Source organism: Candidozyma duobushaemuli, assembly GCF_002926085.2.
Source record: "Candidozyma duobushaemuli strain B09383 chromosome Unknown F_B09383, whole genome shotgun sequence".
Classification (NCBI taxonomy): Eukaryota; Fungi; Ascomycota; class Pichiomycetes; order Serinales; family Metschnikowiaceae; genus Candidozyma; species Candidozyma duobushaemuli.
Genome location: NW_020289899.1, coordinates 661,523 through 688,864, shown reverse-complemented (window position 1 = coordinate 688,864; position 27,342 = coordinate 661,523). Strand labels below are relative to the sequence as shown.

General features: G+C 48.2%; 12 protein-coding genes across 12 annotated transcripts; 4 read left to right on the top strand and 8 right to left on the bottom strand. All coding sequences in view use genetic code 12, as the record gives it.

The window, feature by feature from the left end:
- Positions 1–16: 16 nt before the first annotated feature.
- Positions 17–1,331, bottom strand: CXQ87_004967 (uncharacterized protein; the record flags this gene model as incomplete). The annotated part of the gene is made up of 2 exons (XM_025483398.1): positions 17–136; positions 204–1,331. The coding sequence occupies 2 exons, from the start codon at positions 1,329–1,331 to the stop codon at positions 17–19; spliced, it is 1,248 nt and encodes a 415-aa protein (XP_025337611.1).
- An 814-nt stretch (positions 1,332–2,145) lies between these two features.
- SIP5 (Sip5p) lies at positions 2,146–3,504 on the bottom strand (the record flags this gene model as incomplete). The annotated part of the gene is made up of 1 exon (XM_025483397.1): positions 2,146–3,504. One exon carries the CDS (start codon positions 3,502–3,504, stop codon positions 2,146–2,148), a length of 1,359 nt encoding a protein of 452 aa, XP_025337610.1.
- Positions 3,505–4,638: 1,134 nt separating this feature from the next.
- CXQ87_004965 (uncharacterized protein) lies at positions 4,639–5,898 on the bottom strand (the record flags this gene model as incomplete). The annotated part of the gene is made up of 1 exon (XM_025483396.1): positions 4,639–5,898. One exon carries the CDS (start codon positions 5,896–5,898, stop codon positions 4,639–4,641), a length of 1,260 nt encoding a protein of 419 aa, XP_025337609.1.
- A 2,154-nt stretch (positions 5,899–8,052) lies between these two features.
- CXQ87_004964 (TauD/TfdA dioxygenase family protein) lies at positions 8,053–9,246 on the top strand (the record flags this gene model as incomplete). The annotated part of the gene is made up of 1 exon (XM_025483395.1): positions 8,053–9,246. The coding sequence occupies one exon, from the start codon at positions 8,053–8,055 to the stop codon at positions 9,244–9,246; it is 1,194 nt and encodes a 397-aa protein (XP_025337608.1).
- A 757-nt stretch (positions 9,247–10,003) lies between these two features.
- CXQ87_004963 (uncharacterized protein) lies at positions 10,004–11,146 on the bottom strand (the record flags this gene model as incomplete). Its single annotated transcript, XM_025483394.1, has 1 exon — positions 10,004–11,146. The coding sequence occupies one exon, from the start codon at positions 11,144–11,146 to the stop codon at positions 10,004–10,006; it is 1,143 nt and encodes a 380-aa protein (XP_025337607.1).
- Positions 11,147–11,826: 680 nt separating this feature from the next.
- On the bottom strand, positions 11,827–13,016 carry POL32 (DNA polymerase delta subunit; the record flags this gene model as incomplete). Its single annotated transcript, XM_025483393.1, has 2 exons — positions 11,827–12,534; positions 12,582–13,016. The coding sequence occupies 2 exons, from the start codon at positions 13,014–13,016 to the stop codon at positions 11,827–11,829; spliced, it is 1,143 nt and encodes a 380-aa protein (XP_025337606.1).
- A 606-nt stretch (positions 13,017–13,622) lies between these two features.
- Positions 13,623–14,603, bottom strand: CXQ87_004961 (pirin family protein; the record flags this gene model as incomplete). The annotated part of the gene is made up of 1 exon (XM_025483392.1): positions 13,623–14,603. The coding sequence occupies one exon, from the start codon at positions 14,601–14,603 to the stop codon at positions 13,623–13,625; it is 981 nt and encodes a 326-aa protein (XP_025337605.1).
- A 759-nt stretch (positions 14,604–15,362) lies between these two features.
- Positions 15,363–16,249, bottom strand: CXQ87_004960 (uncharacterized protein; the record flags this gene model as incomplete). The annotated part of the gene is made up of 2 exons (XM_025483391.1): positions 15,363–15,589; positions 15,655–16,249. The coding sequence occupies 2 exons, from the start codon at positions 16,247–16,249 to the stop codon at positions 15,363–15,365; spliced, it is 822 nt and encodes a 273-aa protein (XP_025337604.1).
- Positions 16,250–17,193: 944 nt separating this feature from the next.
- SUR2 (sphingosine hydroxylase) lies at positions 17,194–18,257 on the bottom strand (the record flags this gene model as incomplete). The annotated part of the gene is made up of 2 exons (XM_025483390.1): positions 17,194–17,907; positions 17,946–18,257. The coding sequence occupies 2 exons, from the start codon at positions 18,255–18,257 to the stop codon at positions 17,194–17,196; spliced, it is 1,026 nt and encodes a 341-aa protein (XP_025337603.1).
- Positions 18,258–20,644: 2,387 nt separating this feature from the next.
- On the top strand, positions 20,645–21,264 carry CXQ87_004958 (TRAPP complex core subunit; the record flags this gene model as incomplete). Its single annotated transcript, XM_025483389.1, has 2 exons — positions 20,645–20,701; positions 20,746–21,264. The coding sequence occupies 2 exons, from the start codon at positions 20,645–20,647 to the stop codon at positions 21,262–21,264; spliced, it is 576 nt and encodes a 191-aa protein (XP_025337602.1).
- A 682-nt stretch (positions 21,265–21,946) lies between these two features.
- SCT2 (bifunctional glycerol-3-phosphate/glycerone-phosphate O-acyltransferase) lies at positions 21,947–24,130 on the top strand (the record flags this gene model as incomplete). The annotated part of the gene is made up of 1 exon (XM_025483388.1): positions 21,947–24,130. The coding sequence occupies one exon, from the start codon at positions 21,947–21,949 to the stop codon at positions 24,128–24,130; it is 2,184 nt and encodes a 727-aa protein (XP_025337601.1).
- A 2,439-nt stretch (positions 24,131–26,569) lies between these two features.
- CXQ87_004956 (uncharacterized protein) lies at positions 26,570–27,076 on the top strand (the record flags this gene model as incomplete). The annotated part of the gene is made up of 1 exon (XM_025483387.1): positions 26,570–27,076. One exon carries the CDS (start codon positions 26,570–26,572, stop codon positions 27,074–27,076), a length of 507 nt encoding a protein of 168 aa, XP_025337600.1.
- Between the last annotated feature and the right edge of the window lie 266 nt (positions 27,077–27,342).

The window sequence follows — 27,342 nt, the reverse complement described above, 5'->3', positions numbered from 1 at the left end:
GCAAATATAAACGCGTTCATTTTCCGCTGGCAAGCTGGCCGGTTTGTGTAGAATACCCGCCTGGTCTGGCATCCTTGGCGAAGCAAGCGGTTGATATCGGCGGTTGAGTGGCACCGACTGGGGCACTCATTCTCTTCTTCCGTGCAGAGTTTGTAGTCCTCGTCACAAAATAACCATGAAATGTGGGTTCTCGGCTGTTTGACCACCTCTGCTTCTTTCTTGAATCGTAGTTTCTTTTTGGTAACATCCTCCTCGGTGACCAGATCTGAGGAGCTGAGGGTCCCCATACTCATTGATCGGAGTGGTTTTTTGGACTTTGTGGATGAGTTGCTGAACGTCGATAACGTCGATATGAGCTCCTCCATGAGGAATTTGTCTTTGTAGGTGAGTGTGACACGGTAGATGGTTTTGTCTTCGGGCATTCTCGATAATCTCGCATCTGCATTGGCTCCAAATAATGCTACGCTGTATCGCAGTTTCGTAGAAGCTAATTTGGTGTTGATGCTCATGGCCAAAGCGGCCCTTATGGCGTCAGCACCTGGCGCAAACACAAGGACATGATGGAACTCGTTAGCGTAATCGTTACGCACCAAAGCTGGGTTCTTGCGAAGCCGCTCCATATCAACGAACGTCACAAAGAGGTGCTCGAGGTCTAGGTGGTTGATCACCAACAAGCAGTCGTTGGCCTCACGAGTTGCGTCGTTGAGAATCACCAACACTCGAGCTTGTGGTTCCTTGGCCAACATCCCGAGAAGGTGGTCCTTGCAGTATGAGTAGAATGGGAGGGATATGTCTGTGAGGAAGCAGCAGTCATGAAGAGACACCAGTGGAGGTACTTTCAACAACGACAGCTGAGGTTTGGGGACCTTGATATAGTCTTGGAGACCTCCATCGATCGTGTGCCCGTACACAAAGTCTCGTAGGCATGGGAATCTCTTGTGTGACTCGTAGCGACTAAAATCTGTGTGGAGAAGGAAAAGGCAATTTTGGCATGGGTCGTCTGGGGAATGGATCCAGCATGCGGACACGGGGAAGATGAAGAGTTTGTCCGAGGGCAGAAAGTCCGTATTATTGGGCTGTGTGGTTTTAGCAATGATTCGAGAACCAGGCACGACGCCATGGCCTCGAAAGTCTCGGGAATAGTTAACCGCAACGTGTCTTACTCTGAGAAGAGCATCGTGGTCAGGGGACGCAACGAGTCGGTTGAGGTGGATCACAGACTCTTTTAGCCGAGACGAAGAATGTAGTAAGCGACGGATCGGTAGCAGATTGACGGATGTCGATGCCACCAGTGAAGTGTCTGAGACCGGGGCGTCCGGGACACTAATCATGGTAGCCATCAAACGCTAGCGTCGACGGTGATGACAGGAGTAGGCAGGTGTTGGAAAAAAGTAATAAAATAAATACAATCCGCCGTTGTACTAAAGCAGTAATTCAAGTTGCAGTACAGGAGAAGGGTGGGTGCGGCTGCAAAGAGAGCGTGTGAGAGACTTCGCTTAGCTTGCCGGTGTTTGGGGCGCAAGCGGCTTCATGCGGAATGTGACAAAGCTGAAAAAACAATAATCGTCAACACAACAATAGAGCGATGTGATTTCATTGAAGTTTCGATTCTGGAACGACCGGCTGCAGATTTGCCCAAGACGCGTTTCCTAGTGTTCGAATTGAAAGAAGCGCAGCGGGACCCTGTGGGGACGCTCAACTGCTGGCTGAGGCGCCAAAGGCTCGGAAAGCAGGTCTCGAAACGCGACGACTCCAAATTCAGAGGATGGGCTGGTGGTTCTGTGCAGGACCTGATCCCAAAGGTAAACAGCATCGAGTTGCAGCCACCGGGGGGATGGGGTCAGGGGGAGCACAGTCGGTTAGACGAAGGCGATTAAGTAACCCCTTCTTGCCAATGGTAAGAAAAAAGGCCCCCCATGGAGGACCGCGACTTTGTGGCAGAGTACGTAAACGCACTGTCACTATTATACATGTGCGGCCATGCTGAATCAGGAAACCTCATCTTCGAGGTTCTGGACTGGACCACCCTTTTTAAAAAGCTTAATCCAGCAGGAGTGCTGGGCCTGGGCCATCGCCCGGGCTCGCGTCATATCGTGCATCACTATATCCAATATATATATTCCCCCCTCTGGTCTGATCACCTTTCTACAGGTGCAGCTTTTTTCTTCTTTCCTCCTCGTCCGCCAATGAGAGCCGCATCGCTTCTTCGATCATTCGGTCCTCGATCAGCTGCAAGTAGCGCAAGTTTTGATTGTCGCTATTCAGACCTCGAGAGCCGTTCCCAGCACTTGTGCCGCTTCCATCGTCAACAATAAGATTCGAGGCGTGGATGGCACTAGCGGTGGCTGCACGGCGAGCCAATTTGGACTTAGCGCTGGCCAATTTCTGCTCCCAATCGGGCCGAATAAAGTCGGTGGTGACCACACCGACGGCGTCTGCGGGCACAGACGATCTTCTCTGTTTCGGTTTTGCTTTTTGGGGGCTCAATGACCGCAGAACCGGCGTACCTGACGCTTCTTCCGAGGACAGCACCGCATCCTCGGCTGCTGCTGGCGCTTTGTAGTTAGCTGGGGACTGGACGCCTCCAATTCCCACGCTGAGATCTGTGGGAGAGTCGTAAGTGACGCCAAAATTGGGCATGGCACAGAATGGACAATTGGCTGGCTCCAGGATGAGTGTGTGGGGGAGCTCGGCCTTGTTTTCGTTACTCATGTCGTCGTGCGGAGGGTGTGGGTCGAGCCGCTTGATCTGAACAAAGCATTCGCTGCAAATGGGCTGGCCACAGCAGCGGCTGACGTTGAGATAGGGCGGGAAGTAGAGAAAGCAGATCGGACACTCGGATGCCTCGCGGTAGAGCTTGAGGAGAAGCTCCCGGTCGGGCACGTTTTCGTCTGCCTTGGATGCCTTGCGGGCCGTCATGAACTCCTCTTCGTGCTGTTTCTGTACCTCTTTCATGCTGGCCACGAGCTCCCGGACCCTTTTTTTCTGCTCTTGTCTGCGGAAGTAGTTGGCCAGAAGGTGGATCTTGTGATTATCGGCGTCGTCCGGCTCCTCTTCTTCCAGGTACGCCTGGTCAATGGCATGGAGAGGTAGTTGGCTGGCGATGGTGGCCACCTCGTCGTCGGTCCAGGAGGAATCAAAGTCCTGGAGTGGTGTAAAGAAAGGCGCTATTCGTCTGTCCACTATAAGCCCCCGGACAATCTCGGTGTTGTAGTCCAAGTTCAGCTTGTAGATTCCGTGAGGAGCCAAGAACCCGCCGTCCACGTTCTCGTCGTATCTGACGATAAGAGCCAGCAAATGGGCCTGCTTGGTTTTGAGTCTCTCCTCACTCAGCGGCTTATGAGACCCGCTGGAGTTGGATCCGCTCAGATAGACCATGAAGCCGGCGTTTTCAAGAATCGACAGTGTCGTGTGCCTCCTTGAGGATCTCGTGGGGTTGTTGCTGTGGTGGGCTCCTACCGAGGAGGCTCTGGATCTACTCTCCTTGGTCGGAACGTTTCCCATGTTGATGTGATTTTGGAACCTGCGATGGTATGGCGGGTGGGTTGTAAGGAATATGCAAAAAACGTGCTGTCTGTGGTTTTTAGACTTTAAGCACCGGAGTAGTAAGGTGATGAAGAAGACGTTGCTGGCGTGGGGGTGACTGAGCCTAGTCACGTGAGTGGTCATGTGAGACACCAGGACCCCTATTTGGCCGTCAGGGCCCGTATGGGGCATGGTTCTGTCGGAATAAGCTGTACTAGCTAAATTATTTTAAAATATGTATTGATATCAGGCCTACGGGGCTGCTTCGGACGGGAATAATGGGGGTTACCTGATGTCCATTTCCAGTGTATGCAGTACGGGAATCCGTCGAGCGCCTTTAGGTTGATCGGAAGTCACAAGACTTAATAGAAAGGGTCTGGAGACCACGAATTCAGCAGCTATCAAGTGATGGTTGCTTTGCTTAGCTGTATTTCTCGTCAAGGTTTCAGATTTCTTGCATACGGGTTTTTAAGATTCTCACATGTTGCTTCGACGGGAGTAATTTGAAAAGAGGCGCTGCACACTCCATTTGGTTGCAAAACGCAAACCAACGTAGACCCGAAAAATAGCAAATCAGTGAGTTTTCATAATTCTGATGCATCCATCCAAATTACCAACTAAAAACCACCACTTTCACAAAATCTCACAATTTTACAGCGTTCAGGGGCTGTTGGTGGGCCCCAGTGGATTTACCTATTGTCTCACTATAAGCACCGAGCGTCTTCGATTGCTCTGCAAAGGTATCGCAAAACCGACAGTGTCTGGGCTGGACCATTGGAAAATTCCATTTTTCCGCTTGTGTCTCAGACTTAGTATGTCAAGTTTGAAAGATTGCGGGTGATACGTGGAAATGGAAAGCGGCCTTGAGCTGGATCGAGCCAGCATAGACACATAACGGCGAATCCAGTGATGTCATCATTGAGCTCAATGTGACGTATTGCCAAATTAACTAATGTATGCTACAATACTATTGTTTAGGCTTTAGACTATACATATCGCTTTTTGAGGCAACTCTTTTTCAAATGTTCAGCAATTCTACAGTGCCATGACGTTGGGATGTGTATTAATGTATTAGTCGTCACTCGTAACTCGTCTGAGACAATGTCCAGACGATCAGTGGAAGCGGGCTCGTAGGCCGAACGCTATTGCGATTGCTGCAAATACTAGGCATAGCCACACCAAGCCAATGACAAAACTCCAGAGCTTTTGCCAGTATGTGTAGCATGCAAAGTAGCGGCGATTGACGGGACCAAAAGGCACCCGGGGAAGGTAGTGGTGGTAGCCGCCGAAATCGAAAAAGCCAAAGGCTAGAAGGAAGTAGATGGGCACACAGACGAGGCCCATGATCATGAGAAAAGCCCATTTGGCCCATGGTTGGGCAGTGAGCTGCTCGTCGTCCTGAAGAAATGGTCCTTTTTCGATATCGTGGTTGTAGACGCTCGAGTCGTCGTACATGTGGTTGTGAGCTGTGCGTTGAGCCTCCTTGTCTGAGACTCTGGACGATTGAGGCAGAACAGGTGCCAGAGCGTATGGAGTGCTTTGTTCTGCTCCAAAAACGGAATGTCCTGATTCTCGAAGAGCTCTTGTGGAAATTGTGGCAACACTATGGTGGGGCTGGTCGCCTCCAGCGAATGGTCCGTGATGCACAGCTTCTGGTTCAGGAATAGCTTTGGGGACTCCGTTGGCAGAATTCGAACTCAGGCTGCCGGGAACAGGAGGAACGCTCAGCTGGGGAGCATTATTTCCAGCAAAAAGCGACCATCGATTGGGCTGGTGTTCGGCGTCTTGAACCGTATATAGCGTGACCGGGAGCCCCGAGGATGAATCTATACCAGCAGTCAAATTGTTAAGGCCTCTGGAATCTCTGGATCTTGTGCTGAAGCTGACTCTAGATCCGCCTCTTGAGCTCAGCGACCTGCTCGATCCGCTGTAACGGCCTTTGCTGCTTCTGCTTCCGCTTCCACTATTACTGACAATTTCCACACTGCGTAGTCTTCCTAGTAGTTCAGCACTGGAAATCGAAGGACGCTGGCTTTCACGCACAGAGGCATGCGGCGTTCCGTATGAACTGGTGGTTTCGTGGTCAAAAGTGCCCTGGCCTTCGGTGGATCTATCAGGTTTGGCCACTTCGGTAGACTTATCGGGACTGCCGGAGTTATGGCTGAAGTCCTCCATGAACAAGAACCGGGAGTCCCGCTCCGCATCCTCGTAGCCCGAAATAATGGAATAAATTGTCTCTGCTTCCTCAATTTCTGCCTGGGAATGAGCCAGATGGCCCAGTGAGTCTGTGTCTGCAAATTCATCCACACTGACTTCCGCCTGAGACGATATAAGCGAATTCATGGAAGCTGTGAAGGGAAATGACAGAGCCATGTTTCTGGGAGGTTTGACTTGCCCTGATGCGCTAGAACGGGCCACCTGGGCCACGCCTGTCTTTGGTTTTCCAGGACTGCCAAATAGGCTTTGGAACGATCGTCTTTTATTGTTTTTTCCCATCTTTCATGTCCTTGACGGAGGTGTAGTTACTTAGCGAGTGAATTGAAGACCGGAAGCTGGTGGAAACTCCGGATCCCTTTGTTGTTTGTTGCTGTAGCGAATGACTGGGGTATCAATGAGTGGATAACTGAGCTACCGATGGGTAGATAACTGCGTTATTGGGGTATCACGATGGAAGGAACGAAAGGACGCCTGGAAGGGCTGGGTATAAGGATAGTTGTATTGGAAAAAGATGAAATGAAACAATGACTGGTTGTGCTTCTTCGGTCGATGTTCAGATATTCCAGCTTGTTTGGATGCATCTGTGCTTGTTTATGTTGCTTCCCGATTAGGCCAATTACTTGCATGCACAGCGCTTTCTCCAACTCCACAACGAGGTGTCCCACGGTTCTGCCGACTTCTCCGCATAAAAGCATTTGGACTGACGAGCAGAATCCATGTTTTTCGGACTTCAAATGAGTAAATTTGGCTTTTTGGAAGTGGATGTTTTCCAGGTGTCTTAGTTGATGGAAGCATTGCATGCAGGACTGACGCTGGGCCGAGCCGCTTTAGGCAAGGTGAGCTGGGTTATTTCGCAGCCATTTGCAGCCAATGCTGGGCGACTTACGAAAGCGTTAGTGGATATTCTTTGGACCAAGTGGTGGGTTTCACGTTCCGCAGCTCCATATAATTTCATTTGGCATTTTGATTTGGGTTTCTTAATTGAATATTTGAGAGACGAGTTGTAAATCCTCTGTCACACGAAAAGCTTAAGTATACAAGAAAGCTTATAGATGTGGCAGCCACCGAGGCGAGTTCGCCTATCTGAACAATGGCATAAGCCAGCAATGTCAAGAAGGGACGGTTTGTAGATCTGGTTTCCAAAACAGGGCTTCATGAAGATGCTTCTGGCAACAATGGTCGAACGCTCTCCCTCATTACCAACAACATTAGCAAATGGGATTCCAGTAAATTCCCAGATCTCCAGATAGGTAGATCTTTTCAAAGGCTGATCAGTATCATTAACAGTGTAAGCTGAGCCAGCGGTAATGGGATATTCTTTCCCCATGCAACATTGTCTTGTAATCTAGTCAAGATACCTATAGAATGCTACCAAAGAGCTTAGGTTCGATCTCGATTGTATTCGATCTGAGAACTGTTTTATATCTCTAACTTGACGCTACCAAGATCATAACTCAGCTCACAAGCTTTTCACCCTCCAATATCATTAATGAGGTGAAGGGTGAAGCTTAGCTTCCTGACGAAGAAGACATCCATCACGTTTTCAATCTCTGCGCCACAGAAACTGGGTGGCTTACACCAATTGAGCCCAAATTCGAAAGCAGACCGTAAAATGCTATTTTCAAAATTTGTATAATTCTTCTCTCATTATCAGAAGTATGACTGCTCTTATGAGACGCAGCGAAGCTGAAGAACAGCTTCTCACTTCTGGACCATACCCAGACATAAACCAAGTGCCTCCAGCCTTTGCAGTGTCAATGTCATCTTGGAGCTATTGTGGCACCAAGACAATCTTGCAAAATCATGGGGCAAATGTCGTTTTCATGGTCCCCTTTACTCGCCCATTCTGCTCCTTAGCTCGGTGAAAAGATACTCGACCGAGTTTATAGCCGAATACGCCGAGAAATCTAAATCACCTAAGCAAAGAGAGCCACAAGATCTAAGGCGGCGGAGAATACACAGTTTGCGAGGCTGTCGGTGCACATTGACAATACCTACATCTTCAAGCGGCTCGGTTGGAATTGCGTTCGATCTCGTAAAAGCGTCGTACTTTGAAAATACTCAACCAAGTATTCGTGCAATTTAGTTACCTCCGAAATCAACCAAATAATAATTGGCTCTCTGGCGCAGGGTCTCTTATTCTCGGGGCTTATAAGTTGTGGCTCGTGCGCATATCTAGCTATGTGGCTCAAGATTACGAGTCTATCATGGCATTGCGTTATCAATCAAGCCCTCCTGAGCCCCGAGATCCACACCGAAAGATGGGGTATATAACAGGGCGTTTTGCAGAAATCTGTAGTACAAACAAATATGGGCAACTACTGGAAAGTCGCTGGATCTGAGTTGAACGATCAACTCCACTTGAAAGATCTTAAAGAGCAGTACAGCTCTGGAAAGCTTGCAGACGCCAGTGAGGTCGAGAATGAGCTCTCGAAGGTGAAGTACCCTGAATACCTCAACAAAATCAAGTTGGAGGACGTTGCTGTTCATGAACATGTAAACCCAGACCATGTCAAGAACGATAAGGGTCATTTGGGAGACCCTACTTTCAAGAACCTCTTCAAGGCTGGCCTGAAGATTGAAAAGTTTGACTTGTCACCTAACTTGGGTACCGAAATCGACGGCGTTCAGCTCAGTGAATTGGACGATGCTGGAAGAAACGACTTGGCCTTGTTCCTCGAGACCAGAGGTCTTGCCGTTTTCAGAAACCAGGATTTCAGAGACAAGGGTCCTGCCTTTGCCAGAAGCTTCGGTCAGTACTTTGGCCCATTGCACATCCATCCTGTGGCCTACTCTGCCAAAGACCATCCTGAGTTGTTGGTGACCTTTAGAGGAGCAGGTGGACCTGAGAGATGGGAACTGAACTTCCGCTTCAAAACCAACACCAACGCATGGCACTCGGATATCAGTTTCGAGGAATATCCTTCTTCCTTCTCCTTCTTTGTCGCCTTGGAGGCTCCTCCATCCGGTGGTGATACAGTGTTCGTGGACTTGAGAGAGGCCTACAAGAGATTGTCACCTCAATTGCAGAAGTTCTTTGAATCGTTGACGATTATTCACTCCAATGAGGTTCTCCAGAAGGTAGCCGCTGTTAGAGGCCTGTTGAGCAGAGACAAGAAGGTCTTATACACTGAACATCCACTAGTGAGAAGCCACCCAGTTACTGGCGAAAAGAGTTTGTTTTTCTCCAGAGGGTTCATCCACAAGATCAAGGGCTTGAAGGAGTCTGAGTCTGCCTTCATTTTGAACTTCTTGGAGGACCACTGCCTCAACAACCCTGAGATCCAGGTCAGAGCCAACCACAGAGGAACAGATGCCAGGACTGTGATTGCGTGGGATAACAGGTTTTTGGCCCACACTGCCGTGCTGGATTTCCTCAATCACGACACTCCTGCTCGTCACCATTTCAGAATCACTGTTCTTGGTGAGAAGCCGTACTTAGAGGACAAGAGGGTGGAGGACTCCGACTCTGACGGTGAGGACAGACATCCAAGAGCCTACTAGACAGAACAAATATGAGAATATGCTTGATGGTTCAATAGAGTGAAATGATGATTTTGTAGAGTGACGAGTGAAAATAAAGGAATCTGTTTGGAAAATTGCCGAATGTGGGATATTGCTTCATACAGTGTTGGACCACTTCTGGCAAATTTCGCAGCCAATTGGTCCAAACCTAGAAAATATCATCAGCAGGTGGTCATACTCCACTTGGAATTGATATTTGAAATACACGATATGACCAGTAGGGCTGTGCTCGTAATCTTAAGATTTTCTTATTGTCGCTTAGAGAATAGAAAATTCCACAATGAACTCAGCATTCGTAGGCGAGTCGCTAATCTTGAAAATGGCTAAGCCGAATATTCGAAAATAGGGGAATTGGCAGATCCCAATTGCCCGCCCAATGCAAATTCCATTATGAGCTCACCAGGGGGTATCCGTTATTCAAGCCCTATTTTTCTCTTTGTAATCTGCAATTGTAGCTAGACAAGGTCCACAGTGTACAAAGAAATTCAATGAACGGAACTTCGGTGCAACCCTTTTCTTTGCTGATAATTAGGCCCAATTGGTCCAAGTAGTCGACATATTAAGACCACTTTCCTAAATTAGCCGGAGGAGAATCCGAGTGCAAGACTACAATGAGATCCAAGACAAGTTTTATTAAAGTACAGGTATCAAACGAAAGCATAAGGGTTTGCGCGGGAAGAAGAATCAAACATTTGTCATACGGCAAAACAGAAGGGGTCAACGACTAGCGCAGCCCTTAGTAGTTCAACCTGAGCTTCTTGAATTCTCTCTTGTCGTGATACGTGGCGCATGGGTCGGATGGAGCAGCCTCGTGCCACATAGTCAGACTCTTTCTGACGGTGGTGTAGACAGTGCCAACATCGCCATCACCAGCTGGGGCCTGAGTGGTCTTAGGAGTAGAGGCTGGTTGAGTGGTGGCTGGGGTGGTGGCACCAGCTAGGGTGGTGCTTGGACCAGCAGAAGAGTCGGCCTCACCACACTGACCAGTAACGGCCTTGAGCACGTTACGACCAATGGTGGACAAAGTGTCGGAGTCAAGGAGGAGGTCGAGCAACTCTGGGATAAGACCGGAGTTGGTGATGGCAGAGACAAGGTCACCAATACTGAGGTTGGTCTCACCGTCGCTCTCCATGATGGCTCTGATCAAGTCAGCACCAAAGTCGATGAAAGCACGGTCAGTGAGGACGGCAATGACAACAGAGGAAGCCAAGCCAGAGTTGGCCAAACTCTCCAACAAGTTGTCGACAATGTTGCTCACGTCAATATCTCTCTTCTCCATGTCAAGCATGCTTGGTTTCATCAAACCGTCCTTCTTCAAGAGCTCGACAGTCTCCTCGTGGGTCATGACTCCACCCTCAAGAAGCTGCTCACGCTTGTCAAAAAGGTTGCCAAGGAGACTTCTGATAACGTCAGTGGCAATGCCAATCACAGAAACGTAGACCTCACAGTCGCTGAGGACATCAGTGAGCACTCTGCTGAGCAAACCAGAGTCCACAAGAGCCTTCAACAAGGTGGTCAAGTTAATCAGAGAGTTCTCCAAGACCCAGACGATAGCGTTGATGGCAATCTTTCTCAAGTTTTCCTGGGTGACGAAGAACTTCAACACAGTTGGAGCCAAGTCAGTGTCGTCAATGGCGCTCAACACCTTGGTGACAATCTCGTACTCTCTGGCGGTCAACTGCTCGTCCATGTTGGATCTCTTGACTCTCATCTCATCCAACTCCTTCAATTGCAGCAAGGTACCCTCCAAGTCTTGTCTCTTGGCAAGGACAGAGTCCAGGAGGGCAACATCGGAAGATGCGTTATCAACCTGGGCAGGGGCGGCATGGACGGCGGTGGCGGCCAAAGTGGCAATCAAGGCGGACTGACTGAACTTCATCTCTTAATCGGTGGGGGCTTGACAAAACGAGTGTGGGTGGTGAACTTTCGACCGTTTCTTTGGATTTTAAGAATCAGGAAACACTCAAAAATTTATGATGATTTGCAGATACATGCCGCTGGTGTCTTATATATTTAGCCAGTGCATACTGCGTCCAGCAACAACTTTGTTTTGTCGTCAGGATCAAGAATTACTGTATCAAGTTATAACGTGTTTCAGTGGTTGCAAAATCTTTACCCGATTAGGAAGTGACATTTTGAACAGTGCTGCGAGCGTGCAGGCAAATATGCACAAATCTTATTATCTCCTCGATGCGACCTAGTCTGAAGGGGAATAGCCACAACTGCATTGGGAATGCGTCTCTTGTCACTTCCTCGAACGGGTAGGACCCGGATTTTGCGAATAATTTGTGCGGGCCTTAGGTATTGTGGCCTCGGGTGCCGGCCCAAGTCTCGGCAGAGTCGTTTTAGTAGCCAAGGATACCTTCTCGGAACTTACAAGGTTCCGGCACCGCTCGTTCCATGCCAAATTAGTAAACTTGTTTACTTCTTTCTCGCTTGCCAGGTATGTGAGCGTTCCAATGCTTACACTGCTTAAGCATGCAGCATCTTGCTGAATACCCAAAAACCGTGCGCCTTGACAAGGACCACCAGGTTGGCTTAGCAGATCCCCAAGATGAATCAGCGTCTGTCAAAGAAGCTCATTAACAGAGCCTGTTTCTTGGTGCCGTCCGACTTCTTGTTAGAAGGGGTTGCTTTCTTAGGTGCTGGAGCGGCTCTCCTTGCCGGCTTGGGTGCCTCATTCTTCTTGGGTTCCGCCTTTTTGGTCACTATGTAGCCTTCGTCGTCAATTGTTGTAACAGGCTCAGGCTCCTGAGCATCCTCTGCCGTGCCTGCGTTCTCGCCCGCCTGCGGCGTGGGCGATTTGGATGTAAGAGAACGCAACGAGGAACCCTGGGGTAACAGCGGCGCGATTGTGGCTTTGGGCTGTTGCTCGTCCTCCTGAGGCTTGGATTGAGCTTCTGGCTCGACCATGATGGGCTCTTCCTTCTCCTGCGCCTCTTTCGTGTCGTCGTTATCTGAAAAGTCGCTGAGATCGTCCAAGAATAACGAATTGAGATCAGTGGTTTTGGCAGGAGCTGCTTTCTTCTGTGGCTCCTCTTCCTCAGGCTCTTCCGTCTCATTGGAGACAATCACACGCTCCTTAGGCTGCTTGCTCTCCATTTTCCTAGACTTGTACTGGTAACCCGAGCTCTGTTCGGGCTTGCGCTTTTTCGAATCGTCCTCTTTCTGCTTCTTCTCCTCCTTACGAGAAACATAGTTGGATAGCAATGATGCTTGCGGTTTTTCCTTTCTGGACTGGTATTGAAGCTTTGGCTTGGACTCCACCTTGGGGCCTCCTTCTTGGGCTCTGGCTTAGGTTTAGGAGGCTCGACCTTAGAACGTGGTGCAGCCTGCGCCAGAACAGTCTTGAGCGGTCTTCCACGGATCATGCCTAGCTCATAGTAGGATTCTACTTTATCGAAATCCACGGGTCGCCTGAGCTGCTCCAATGCTATGTCGCTTGTGCTGAATGAAAATTTGTTCTGGGAAATGCTGTATATGTGAATGGAGCCGACCTGATCAAACAGATCCAGTAGGTAATTTTCATCAGGGTTTTCCACGATTTTCACGACCGTTTTCGTGCCCTGGGTCCCGCTGGCCACGTACAACGCGTTCAACTTCTCCTTGTTCAGAGAATAGTAGGCATAAAGGATCCGTTTGGCCTGGGAATTATGCACATTAAGATCACGAGAAACTGAACTGAAGGTGACAGTATGAGAATCAAGCTTATCGGCGATATATCTAACCTGATCCGGGGTTATATCCATGGTCATCCTATTCACGATGAAGGTTGATCAGACTACTAAAGCGCGTTAGAGGTAGTGGGAGGAGCATATACAGGTCAATCTTCAGCCAGTCCCAGGGTCCGTGAATAATCAGTATAAGATCGAGAGTTTGAATTTTCAATTTGAAGGCTGATCTGCCGTTGATGCTGAGAATTCGATAAGTTGGAAAAAAACTTGAAAAATTGAGTGTGGGGTGAAAATTCCGCATGTGCTTGAAACACCCTCATCAGATACAATGTTTGGATGGCCACTATTCAATCGTTGTTTTTTTCGCTAATTAGTCCCTTTTCGATGCTTCGTTTTTCTTGAGTTAGTCTTTATTCGTCCATGCACAATCCTTCCCAGAGCACCCCAGTTCGGAAAAGTCACAATACAAGAAAAGAGCATAATGAGCAACTCTCGAAAACCACAATTCCTCATGTTCACCGGGATTACACCCCTCCAAGCCAGAAGTCAAGAAATTTATCCGGGCTATGCTGGACTTCTTGCTTCCCCTCCTATTCTACAATACCACTACAACAATGCGGCGCCAACAAAGGAACGCCGCTTCAATCGATTTTCTTATCCAAACATCCATTTCTATAAACCCTAAAGCTCGTCCTTGCGGCCCAAGTACTTGGCCTTCTCTGCAGCACGGGCCTCCAAACTGCCTCCCAATTGGTTGTTGATCATGTCCTCGGTTACTCCTCCCGAGATAAGGGTGTTCCAGGACTTGATTCTCTCGAAGCCATTGCGGGCGTATTGATAGTCTGTGAAGGCCTGGATGATTCTGTCTCTGCTGGTGGCAACGAAGGGGCCGTGCTGCACAACAGGTTGGTCCAATACCTGGCCACCCACAAGCACAAACTCGGCATCCTTGGTGTTGGTTTCGGGGTACTCACCCAGAATAGTGTCGCCGTCAGCGTTGAAAAAGACATTGTCGAACTCCTTGGCCTTGCGGTCACCAAGCTTGAGAGTGCCGCCTTGCAAAAGGTACAAAAAGAAATTGAAGTCCTTGGGAACCTGCTGCTTGAACAGAGAGCCTGGCTTCATCTTATAGTGGTAATAGTTGACCGGCGTGTAGGCCAAGTCCTTCTCCAGCTTGACGCCCAACGACTCACCGGAAATGACTCTGACAGTGACCTTTCCATCCTGGTCTGTAACCTCGGGAACCTCCCACTCTTTCAAGTCTCTGTATCTAGGTTCGACTTCCTTGAGCTTCTCAGGCAAGTCAACCCACAATTGCAAACCAACGTTGGCTGAGCCGTCTGGGTGGATCACAGGCATCTCGGAGTGCACGGTACCACGACCAGCGGTCATGAATTGAAGGTCGTTTTCTCTCAAAACACCTTTAGAACCAGTGAAGTCCTCGTGAGCAAATGCTCCCTTCAACATCAAGGTGATGGTCTCCTGACCCAAATGAGGGTGCTCAGGGAATCCGCCCTTGCCGTTGGAGCTGAAATGGTCAAACATCAAAAATGGAGAAAAGTTTCTCATGTTCATGTTGCCTATACTTCTTCTCACTCTGGCTCCCACACCTTCAGCCTGTTCGATGGCAGGCATAATAGCTTTGATGGATCTCGTAGTCATAGCGCTTGCAATAGTTAAAAGGAAGCAGAAAAAGATAATTCTCATTAACTTCCACTGTGGGAATCGGCCCCTTATAAGCACGCTGGTAGTCAGGATTTAGTAAATGCACCGAAGACAGCTAGTCAGCGCGGACGGCATACAGTGGCTAGGTATTAGTAAAATACTACCAACTGGTGGAGCAAACCCTGGGGTAATCTATGCAGGAGATAAGCTTGTTTGACAGCGTTAGTCAGATCGGACTGTCCCCGATGACGTATTCTATTGATAAAATTGGGAAACGAGAATTGTTGAATATTCTGGAAGTTTCGAGAAGTCCTAAATTGTACAATGTGTATTTTCGCTTAGACACTCCGGAATTGACGCGGCTGGATAACGGCATTAAGCCTCATCTAGTTGGTCCATCGGTTAGACTATTGTTCCGTGGGGCGTGTTTTGGTTTGAAATCGCCAAAGGTGCATTTTTATTGTTCAAGATCATGAAGTTTTTGATTTCAATGATAAGAAAATACAATTCATAGCAGGGTCCTTTTTAGCGATTGAATATTTTCTCGAGAAGTTCCCTGCTTGTTCCAATGTATAAAGATCGATATCGTTACCCCGGACTTTGAAATTTTTATTTCCGAAACATAATATAACAATGAGTTCGTCTTACGTCTAAGTTTCTACATATTGCTAGCATCTTATGCCTTTAGCACATAATCGTTCATCTATTCATCTACTCATCTAATTCATTCGCAGCAGTGAATGCCAGGCTACACTGCTACTTTTTCGTGGCAAACGTGAAGACCGTGGGAAAGACCACACGCAATGTTTCATCCATACCCACGCCAAGCGCTTCTGCTAACTTGTCAATCAACTCGTCCGCTGCGTCAGGCTTATCTGGATTGTCGTGCTTCCAGTTGTGGTAGCCAGACCAACTCTTTGCCTGGGATCTGAAGATTTCAAGAGAGATGTTTCTCTCAATGTACAATGGGGTATAGCTGGCGCCTCCGTCGTTCTCGTGAGGGTGATAGTAATGTCTCACAATGTCCTTGAACTCCGACTCGGGGGACTAATATGCGATAAGGTGGTTCTGAAGATATCGTGGCCAGGCTGATCGAAGTATGGCCCAAAGAAACGCTCATACGAGTCTCCGTACTTCTTCTTGGACGATTCGTACAGCCATTCAACTACAAGATCAGTGGCCTTCTGGTTGCCCACAAAGACGGGATCGAAGTAGAACCAGTATGCGAGAGTGCCTCCGGATTTCAAGATTCTGGCACTTTCGGCAAAGAATTTTGGATGGTCAAACCAATGGCACGCTTCAGCAGCTGTGATCAAATCGACCGAGTGGGGTTGAATTTCCTCTGGTGCCTGTTCTGCTGGAGCAGCATAGAACCGGATCTTATCGGAGAACTCCACTCTGGGATCCTTGGTGCAATGACCAATCATGGCTGGCGAGAAGTCAGTGCCGATCACTTGCTTAAAGTAATTGAGGAGTTTGAAAGCCACGAAACCGGGTCCACAGCCAACGTCCAAGGCTAGATCCAAAGCGCCTCCATGGGACTTGTGGTGTTCGACCAAGTGGTCGTAGAAGGTGTCCGGGTACGTCGGTCTAGCGGCGTTGTAGCCCTTTGCGTCGAAGTCCTGATCTTGATAGGTAGTCATCCAAAAAAATATAAGGAGCTAGGCCAATTGAGAAGGAAAAGAGGCAGTATTTATAGTTCTATGGTTTGCAGTATGCACTCCACACATCAACCGCATATCCAGGGGTCCAGAAGCAATGCAGACTTGCGATGGGAAGCATAGAATTGGTTTGAATTTTTTTTGTTGATTTCTGATAGGTCCATATTTTCATATTCCGTTGAGAGTTTTCCAAATTTAGCTCAAATGAACCAGTGAAAATGGAACTTTGAACCCTGGATCGGACATATCCACTGCGATGCAGGTAAACTGACCTCGAGATAAGCACATAGATGTGTCAACGACAAACTGATGAAATCAATAACTTTGCATCTTGTATTCATTTAAAGTTGTTTAAATAGCGAGGAATACACTTGTTATGCTTTGCTACTAGTGACTTGGATGCTACTATAATGCCCTAATGATGGCTGCAAAACGGGAGCACCGAGATTTTCGGTAATACCTTAAGATCACCGAATGAGTCAACAATATGACAAATTCAGCCCTTTTGGAGCATACTGATTTAAAAATAGCCTGGTACCGGCTTTTTATTCAATAGCTGCATCTTTCAGCATAATGTGTAAAATCAAAGGTCACGCCGTTCCTTATATAGGAAACCGTTAATTGACATTCAGTGACCGTCTCGGAAAACAAACGATGGGTTTGGGATGTCATGAAAGCTGAACTATATCAATTCAATGCATAAAAAACGTAACAATGGTGTTTCCCGATAGATCATAAAACGGTGCATATTCGGATAGTCTTCCTGCTTATCTCGATGATCAATGCAAGGAATGCCGATCGTGGGGAGCAATGCGTTACATTCAACTTTCTTATCTCTCTACAATACAAAGTCTAATATTTATCGATTGCGTTCCTCATTACATGCTATTACATCGCAGGCCAGGGGGTTATTATTAGGGCTCTGCTTAGATTGTCTTTTTGTTCTCGCTGACAGGAGTGCTGACAGCGGTGTTGGACTCGGACGAGTCGGTGGAGTTTGTGGAAGCGGTTGAAGCCGACTTCTTCATCAAAGCATCCTTTCTCTCTTGTCTGCGAGCCAAGAAAAGCTTGTACTTCTCCAAGGTGATCTTGTTCTGCTTGTCCTTGTACTCTTTGACAAACTGGTACTGGGTGTTGGAGATGCGGTCCCAGATGGTGAAGAAGGGCTGGGAGAAGTTGTTGCGGAAGCCCCAGTTCTGATGGTGGATGTCGTGGTAGATGGCGTTGTTGGGGAAAAGGAACTGGAAGGGGTCCCACGGAAGGCGGTAGCCACAGTGGTCGTCAACGGTCTTCATCGTAGCGAAAACGTAGACGAAGAGAGACTCACGAGGCGAGAGTTGCGTGACGATGCCTGCTATGCCTGTTCCGACGGTGTCGAGCAAGAAGCCCTCTACTGGGTCGTTGTAAAGAGCTCCGTAGGCGTAGGGTACATATAGACGGTGGTGTCTCGAGTGGAAACGCCTGTAGAGGGTCTTGTTCAAGTGCATCGTCCTGTGAAGCCAGTACTGCCAGGTATCGATGATGCAGAAAGCAAAGCCCATGCGGAGCACCAGCCAGCCGTAGGTGTAGGCAAACCAAAGCAACGAGTCAGAAACCCAGGAGGGAGCCCAGTTGTGCTTGAGGTACCATATCTGGTAGAGCTCGTGACCTGTCGTTGGAGGGGGTCGATAAGGTAAACAGCGTAGGCCACCACCAGCTGGATGATATGCTGCACCACAACGTCAAACAAGACATCACGCAAAGGCGCCTTGTTCCGCAGCTCCTCCTCTTCGGAGGGATGGATGCGGTATTTCTCGGCGAGCTCGTACACGTCGATTATATGGAAGAAGGTGGAGTAGGTCCAGTAAGCGATAACTGGAGCGAAAATAGCCAAGATGCCATCGGGAATTCCCGGGATAAGATCGCCCTTGGGAGCAACTAGCACCGGCGGAGGTAAAAGAGCATCGGCCACGGCTGCCAGGATGTTAGCAGGAGGCAGTAGCACGTCCATGTTCAAAAAAGGCAGTGATGTGTTTGTGAGCTGAGGATGCGCAACGCTTATATAGTGGAGCCAGGAAAAATAAAAAGAAACCATACGCAGCTCGGAAAGCACGTGAGGCCAAAACAAGAATAGATGCCACTTTGTAGAAGGACAATTGCGTTTAACGGACGGGTGGAATACGGAAAATAAAAGCGGAAGAATTGAAATGGGGATTGACGTAATTTTTTCAGAATTCGAGTACGTAAATCCGAAGTCCGAGGCTGTACAGCAACTCACCCGGTTGGCCCCTATTCGGAAGAACTTGCTGGATTTTTAAAAAGACTGAACACTTTTGCCAAACATGCAATGGGTGTTTTCTGGCTTGATCCGAAAGGTGGCCTCTTGCTTTGGTAGTGCATCGTCTGAGGTGGTCTGGTGAGATTTGTAAAGCGAGGAGTTCTGGACGGATCGCCAGACAGGATATAGAAAACGAAATTAGTGTGATTTTTTGTTGGCCGTTTTCTGGATAGGGGCATTCCACGTTTCAGCCTCGGATAGGGAGTTTTGGAATTACGGTTTTGGAATTTACGGTTTCGGTGCCACAATGGCCACAAAGGTGGTGAAAGCGCTTTGGCTGCAAACGCAGACTCCAGACGCAAGCCCACATGAAAAGGTGCCGGCAATTGAAGAGTACCTCAAAAATGCACGATTCCTAAATCTGACTTTTTTCAAAATCGATCTTTTATCTGCCTCAACCTTGGCTTCTGGAGGCTCCGGTGAGGCTGATGGACCGAGGTGAAGGAACATCGTGGATCACAATAGCCAGATGCTGATTTATCCGAACGTTCTGGCCCCCTCTTTGCTACACGTCTGCTCATTGTTCTCAGATCGTCTAATCTCAATGGGTCCAGGGGAAACCGTGAGTGTCTCAGATGGCTGGTATAGCACCATAGCGCAAAATGCCCTTGAGCGTCAATGCTGATGTGTGCAGCGGTTTCCAGAAATTTCACCCCATTGTGACTCCTCGTCAACTTTTGTATCGCTAAATGGTGCCCCTTTTCCCTTTCGTCGCTTATCCGGGACTCGTGGGCTTTGTGCTTCTTTTGATAATGGCTGCGAAACGCAAAACCAAAGCCGTTTGCGCTAAGCTACAGTGGCCTCGCAAAACAGCAAACGGTTTTTCCGAAACAATCCTGTGGCGCTACTGTGGTCCACGTTGTTGGGATAGGCGAAGTTGGCGGTACAATAAGACTCAGGCCACAAAACGGCTTTTTCAGGGCACCGACACATGACTGTGGGAAGCGAGAAGCGATTGGCTGGTTTCGTGGTCACGACGGTGATTTTCAAGCCACCATGTGTAGGCAAATTGGTGGCACCAAGTAGAGGTTTTGACTGGGTGCACTAGGGTAGGGTATGGACGTAGGGTGCCTTCTCAATGGACCTTCTTCTCCTTTCTTCTGTTTCTTGGTAAGAATTATAGGGGAATTACATATTATTGGTATCTGCGGAGATCCGGCTTGTTGCCGAATTCGGAGGTGACTGGTTTGTTGATAACGGTCTCGCAGTGAGGTTTCAAGGTGGGTGCTTAGAATCACAAATCCAGATGCAATGCTGGCTGGACGACGTAATTTGATTTTGTGTTTGAAATGGAGTCCTACGAGGTGTCTCAAAAACAGGCAGTTTCCGTTTGTCGGCAAAGCGGGTAAATGCTTTGAGGTTTGTTGAGAAATAGTGTATTGAAATCCATTGCCATAGACCCACCCCAACAAAAGCTGGCTGAACGAAAGACAGTCAGAGAGCTTCCCTGGAGGCAATGGAACAGGATTGAATTGATTGTATGAGAAATGGAACAGAAGACTGAATTGATTGTATGAGAAATTGAAATCAATCGAGCGAACCTACTATTATGCTAGAGCTTGAGGGAAGCCACCATCAGTGAGACCCGTCTAATTGGTTTGACTGCCGAATTCCCAATCCAAAGGAAATAAGTTTGGTCAGTGGCTAGAGACTTTGATTTGACCACGATAGCTGTTCTATTCAGTTCGGTTAGAAGTACGTTAACCAGTGCATTGCGAGCAGTTTTTGAAAGACATCCATACGACAACCCCGACTAAAACGAAAAAGGAGAGTTGATTCGACGAGGAAGACCTAAAGGAAGCCTCATTATCAATAAATAGTCTTCTGAAAGGAATACCCTGATTATTCGCAGCCTCTCACATCTTGAAAGGAGGATACCCAACTTCCCTCGACATCTTGAAATATGAAAACCTGCTTACTTAGCAGAACTTCAGCTTTTTCAAAACCTCTTTTCCTATCCTTTTTTTTCCTTTTTTCTTCCATCGACATTATACCACCCTCCAGACTGGCTCCAACCAATAACCCAAGCGCGTGCAGTACAAATCACCAACTACTTTCTTATGTCGAAATCCAAGTACTCTGCTGACAGCATCTGGAAGAACACCCCCGAGAAGATCGTATGTACCAAGCAAGCTTGACTCAACAATTCAACTAACAACAGAACACAGAGCTTTTCACGCTCACCTACGGATCAGTGGTGGCTCAGCTTTGTAGAGACTTGAACAGCAACTATGCTGAAGTCAACCGCCAACTTGATAGAATGGGATACAACATTGGGCTTCGTCTTATTGAGGAGTTTTTGGCGAAGACTGGCGCCCAGCGGTGCCTGCTGTTCAAGGAGACAGCCGAAATGATCAGCAAAGTTGGTTTCAAGATGTTCCTCAACATCACGCCTTCTGTGGAGAATTTCGGTGCCGACGGCAAGAGTTTTTCATTGGTTTTCACGGAGAACCCGCTTGCCGATTTCGTCGAGCTTCCTGTCACGCTGGACCCCAAGATTCAAAAAGAGCTTTGGTACTCTCAGTTGTACTGTGGAGTGTTAAGGGGCGCTTTGCAGATGGTGCAGCTTGACACGGATGTGTTTTTCGTGAGAGACTCTTTGAGAGGAGACGACAAGACCGAGTTGAAGGTGAAGTTGAACAAGATCCTCAAGGATGAGGTGCCCGCTGGAGAGGATTAAGGCCGAGGAGATTTCTGAAGTTTTGATTGGACAATTGGGCATAGAACGGGCAATGGGAAGGTTCAGACTCGAGTCATCCTATCGTGTCAACTACTGCAGCTTGGGCCATAGATCTGCTGCAACTGGCCCGAACATTCAGCCTTCTTGGTTTCGGCATCCCACCATATTTTGAGTCAATTGCCACAATCACAAATCTACGAGGTTACGACAGCTCACGGCCAAAAAAATACGTGCCTGTTGAACTAGAAACCTTGAAGAGCTCGGTGGCATGATGCCGATATTTTCAAGCTGCTAGTCTTGGCGAATGGCCAATTGCGGCACATTCGCCGTTCGGCCAATCACCTCAACATATACGCCGAAGAGAAGATCAAAGAATGTTCAAGAACCACCTGAATCCCCCCACATCCATATTTAAGACATCCTACCCCGGTGAGCACCTACAAAGCCCTGCAGACATCGCACTAAGTACACAAACCAGGACTTTCCAGAAACACAGAACAGGCACCCAGTAAGAATATCCAAGATATATTTTCAAATTTACGAAATTTCAGAAAGATTTGCAGCTTCCCCAGAAGATCTTCCGCAAACAGCAACTCCGTCTCGTTACACGTGACCATCGGCAGGAATTATACCCCCTCGATCTCAAGCAAGAATCCTCCAACAACCACTGAAATTACCAGCAATGGGTAATCTGGAATTGGCAATCAATCCAATTGATGGGCTTTTCAATGACCCCGAGGCCGCCCAGCACCGTAAGAAGAGGAGCCCTCTTGAGCTCCTCAGAACCATCTTGTTGATGCTCTCGTACGACCTAGTGATATGGTTCTTCAACATGGTGATCCACACATTTTTCAGGGATATCCGTCTGCGTGGTACCTTTAACATCCCTAAGAAGGGTGCCATCATTTTCGTCATTGCTCCTCACCACAATCAGTTTGTGGATCCATTGGTGGTGATGTCTACAACCAGAGCTACCTCCGGCCGGAGAATTTCGCTACTCACAGCTGCCAAATCATACAGAAGAGGCTTCATTGGTACAGCTGCCCGTTTGTGTAGCGCCATTCCTGTGGAGAGGGCTCAGGACTTGGTCAAACTAGCTCTGGGGACGATTAAAGTGGAGAAGTTTGATCCTGACGGAGATAACGTCGACGTCATTGGTGAGGGTACCAAATTCACGGAGGAGGCCGAACCAAAGGGCCTTTTGGGTCTTCCCAACAGTTTGGGTAACGCTCAGATTGACCAGGTGGTCTCTGACACAAGAATTGTGTTGAAGAAGCCTTTCAAGGTGAACTTCGCGAAGCCCACCGAGCGTGACAAGCGTATCATAGATTTACTCACGAACGGAACGAACTACAAGACCGCTCCTCATGTTGACAATCACCAAGTGTTTGATAATGTCTTCAACCATCTCAACAAGGGCAGGGTCATGGGTATATTCCCAGAAGGAGGGCTGCATGACAGACCGGGCTTGCTCCCTTTGAAGCCCGGTGTGGGTATTATGGCATTGGGAGCTGTATCTAAGTCTGATGACCCCGACGCCGTTGTCAACATCATTCCTGTGGGTCTCAACTACTTCCATCCACATCGCTTCCGGTCAAGAGTTGTGGTGGAGTACGGTAAGCCCATCCGTGTGACCAAAAAGGATAGCATCAAGTATGAGCAGAACTCCAGGGAAGTCGTCAACAAGTTGATTGAGTTGGTCACATTGAGACTAAAGGAAGTGACGGTCACTTGCGATGATTTCGACACACTCATGGTGATCCAGGCAGCAAGAAGATTGTACACGGCTGCCAACCGAGAACACATTCCGTTGCCATTGGTAGTGGAGATGAACAGGCGACTCATGAAAGGCTATCAGAAGTATAAGCATAGGCCTGACGTTGCTCAACTCAGAGATAATGTCTACCACTATAACAAGATGCTCATGGCCATGTCGCTACACGACCATCAGGTTGAGGATCTCACAAGCTCCAATAGATGGGTCGTATTCTACCGTTTTGCGGTACGTGCATTCCGGGTGTTCTTCTTCTTGCTCCTTTCGTTACCAGGCGTGTTTATGTTTGCGCCAGTGTTCATAGTATCACGCCGTATTTCCAAGGAAAAGGCAAAGGAGGCATTGGCTGGATCGGTGGTGAAGATCAAGGCAAATGACGTGATAAGCACTTGGAAGATCTTGGTGGCACTTGGTCTTGCACCGGCTCTTTACATCTTCTGGGCTACCATTGCATGTTGGCTTTTAAGGTCTGCAAGTGAATTTGTCAGAAACGAGATACCCCTCATAATTCTTTTCATCGCCATGTATTTGTGGATGGTGCTCACAACCTATGCATCGTTGAGAACGGGCGAGAGCTGTGTGGATACATACAAATCGTTAAAGCCACTCTTGATCTCGATGTTATCGCACAGTCTGGATATGGTTCAGATTGAAGAACTCAAGAATACGCGGAGAAAGCTAGCGCATGAAGTGATGGAGTTCTGTGAAAAGTACGGGCCCCTGATCTTTGACGATTACGACAAGTTCTATCGCGAATACAACCGGATCGACGAGAGCACGAGCGATCTTGGAGAGGTGCTTGAAAACGACAATGTGGAGGCAGCACCGGACCTGGGCCTGGTGTATTCCAGAAGCGAATCCTACTGGCTCGACAACTTGAGCAACATTCCGATTTTCTCTTCTGTTGACGAGAAGGACACTACGACCCTGGAGGACGACACTGATGTCAGTGATATCACGCAGGAAGCACAGGAGAAGGACGGGGACGTAGAGGAAACGGAACGTGAAGTTGAGGACGACGAGGACGAGAGGAGAGAGAATGCCCGGTTGAGGCTTCGTACGGCCATGAAGAAGAAGGCCAACCGGTGGTGAAGAAGACGAAAGGTTTCTCGCGTGGAGTTGCTGGTTGCACGGTGATTTGCAACCGTGACGTCTGGTATGCTAAGCCCACCGCTAATGTGGACGAAATAAACGGAAATCGCTGTGATCAGAGATGAATCTGCTGGTTATGATAACGCGGTGAAGAAGCTGGGCATTGAGCGGCCAGACCGTTGTTGATCTTGCACCACCTTGCAGTGAGGTGCTTTTGGTGCAAAGCTGGGGAGTGCGGAGGAGAGATCCACCAGCCAGGGGAGCTTTGGATCTATTATAGTGCATTGAATATCTACGAGATTTACAAAGGATGGCGATATCTGGGGTTTGCTGGCTCGCTCAAGAGGCGATGCGCTGTTAAGGGCTGTGTTAGCAGCTGTTGCATGGGGCACAGTTGCAACAAATACTGGGAAAACAACATACGAAAAAAGGTGGCTCGGGCAAAGGCGAATCACGCTAAGAAGGGAAAAAATGGCCTGAACGGGGCACGAAAAATAACCTAAGCCGACGTTTTAGCCTTTTCCAGACGAGCAGAAAAAAACAAACGTGGGCAGAGGCATGTGGTGTCCGATCGTAACTTTGCCCCCTTGCCTCACCTGTGTTTCCCATTGGGGTAAAAATGTTGCCTAGCCCTGGCAGCGCGGCCGAAAAGGTTCAGCTCCAGGTGCGTTGCAGCCATGAGATAAATGGCGCCAATGTAGACCAAAAAACTCGTAACCACTTTTTTTTTTCACGATTCAGCTCTGCCATGAAGCTTTACTTGTTTTTGTTGGCGTTGGCTGCCGCCACGCCTATTCCAGCAGATACAAAGTTGAGAGTGACCACGTGCTCCATGTCGTCCACAAGAACGGATGATGTTGTGGAAGAAGAGCCCTGGGTCCCCAAGATTCTCCAGGCTATTGACATTGATTTCAAGAAATGAGGAAGAATGAGAGACGAAGATGTTGAAGTTGTTCCGGCTCCATAGGGTGATGCCGGAACTGAACGGTGAAGAACGGAACGAACACTGGATTGTGCCAAGGGCACGAGAGAAGCAATTTCGTGATTTCCTAGGAAGCAGCAAAAGAGGTGGATTTCAAGAAATGAAGCATTCACCGGTATATGGTAGTCTGCTGATGTTGTGGATGTTGATCATCATACGACGCTACCTCACGAAGCCGAACACGGCAAGTCACTCGTGAAACAAAAAAACATGAACTTTTGAAAAGACTTCCCAGTTCGGTTATTGCCTCTTACTGAATAGGCAAGCCTGGGAGTCTGAGACTTCGGTGGACCTCGGTTGATAAACAAGACGTAAGCCTCGGCAATCACATACCCCAAACCAAGCTCCCCAACGAAGTTTGTTTGTTGATGCCAGACGTGTTGAAAAGGCTATTTCACCAATCAAACTACCCTTTTTGGATCCGTGTTTATGGCTTTGACTTCGATCTAAGCCTAGCACGCCTGGACAACCAGGGCGCAGTATTTCTGCTCTGGCAAAGTTTATTTCTACAATACGGCGGCCGGCCGCCAATAACGAATAATGAATAGATGGAATGAGAAATTTGGAATTATACGAAAGTGAAATATCGGCACTCTGCCCGCTAAAGCCGACGGGGAACCTGTAGCTGTATTCCGGTGGACCGAGAAAACAGAACTTTTTATTATTTTCAGAAATCGACCCAAAGCTGGTTTTATGAAACTTGGGAATATTCGTGAAAAATGTGGTTTCAGGTTCCCGTCGCTTGTTTCTTTTTGCAAGGCGACCCTAGTTTAAGTGCAATAGCGGAAACTAGACCGCCGATCACATGGCTCGTATCTGGAAGGTTCCCGTGTATTCTACATTCCACGCATAGCAGGGTTGAAAATCCTGAGAATTTTTTAAACTTTCAAGGTCCGAAAATATCTAAGTATCGGCCCGCCTGAGAATGTCTACTACGTCATTTGCACATACGGTAATTTCCCCGGTGGTGTCCTTTGAAACCTGACAATTTCAGAGCTTTAAAATAACAAGCGGTCTGGGCTCAACCAAATTCACCAAAATACTTCCACCTGCCTCTCGTACATGGCTTCTCCTTCCTCTTTTTCTACAAAGTGTGATGCAACAAGGCGCTCGGTATGCTCGTGACCGCTGACTCAGCCATCACAAGACAAGACCCACAAAATCAGACTCTGACGATCCACCATAAAAGAAACGCCAAACCGTGAAACTCCACCTTTTTTCTTTTTCTTCGTTTTCCCACATTATCCACACTTTCATACTCCACATCGACCCAGCAAGTTAAGCCGCACTGCATACAACACCGCCTGTTATCGCTGATCCGCTATCGCCCGAGCCACAACCTATTGCCACTACATCTTTTTCCTGAATCGCTTCACCAAAACACATAAAAACGACCAACAACCCGCTTTTTTACACTTTCCAAACCACCGCCTTCCAATACCAGCAAATACCCAGCCATGAAAATCACATTCAGATTATCTACCGAGGTGTCCTACTCGGTCACAGTCCCAGACAACTCCACGGTTGAGGATCTTGCCAACGCCGCCAAGGTCGGATGCCCGCCAGACACTTGCTTGCCTTCCGACTTCAAGCTCATTTACAACGGTGCTCGTTTGGCTCCTTACTACAAGACGCTAGACACTTTTGAAATGGTGCCTTCCAACCCCCACAATACTGTCATTCTCATGAACGCCGCCGAGGCGCCCGAGGTGCTGGCTCCGGCCAAGGCGCCCGTGACAGCCACAAAGAAGAAATCCAAGAAGAACCGCTGCTGCTTCAGTCTGTGCTCATCGGCTGCTCTCAGAATGGTGGGCGACTGTGGCCACTGCAACGGCAAGTTCTGCGCCAAGCACAGGCTTTTGGAGGACCACGCTTGCACGGGGTTGCAATACTGCAAGGACGATGCTCACGAAAGAAACGCCATGAAGCTCCAAAGCGAGAGCACCATTGCATCTAGAGTGTGAGTCACCCTGCCAATGATAGAGCCTGCCTGCTTCATACCTTTGTACGATGAACACGTTAACGATAGATGAATGTAGAACAGTGTAGAGAAGAGGAATTTTTCACTTAATCTTGAGTTGAAGCCGTTCAAGCAGTTCTTAGATTTACACGGGTATCCGTATACTGCTTGAGTCGTGACTGAAAACCGAAAGATAGTTTAGTGATCTTCAAGTCTACCTGAATCTCAGAATTTCATTACAGCCTATTCTGTCCTACTAGAGCAACTATG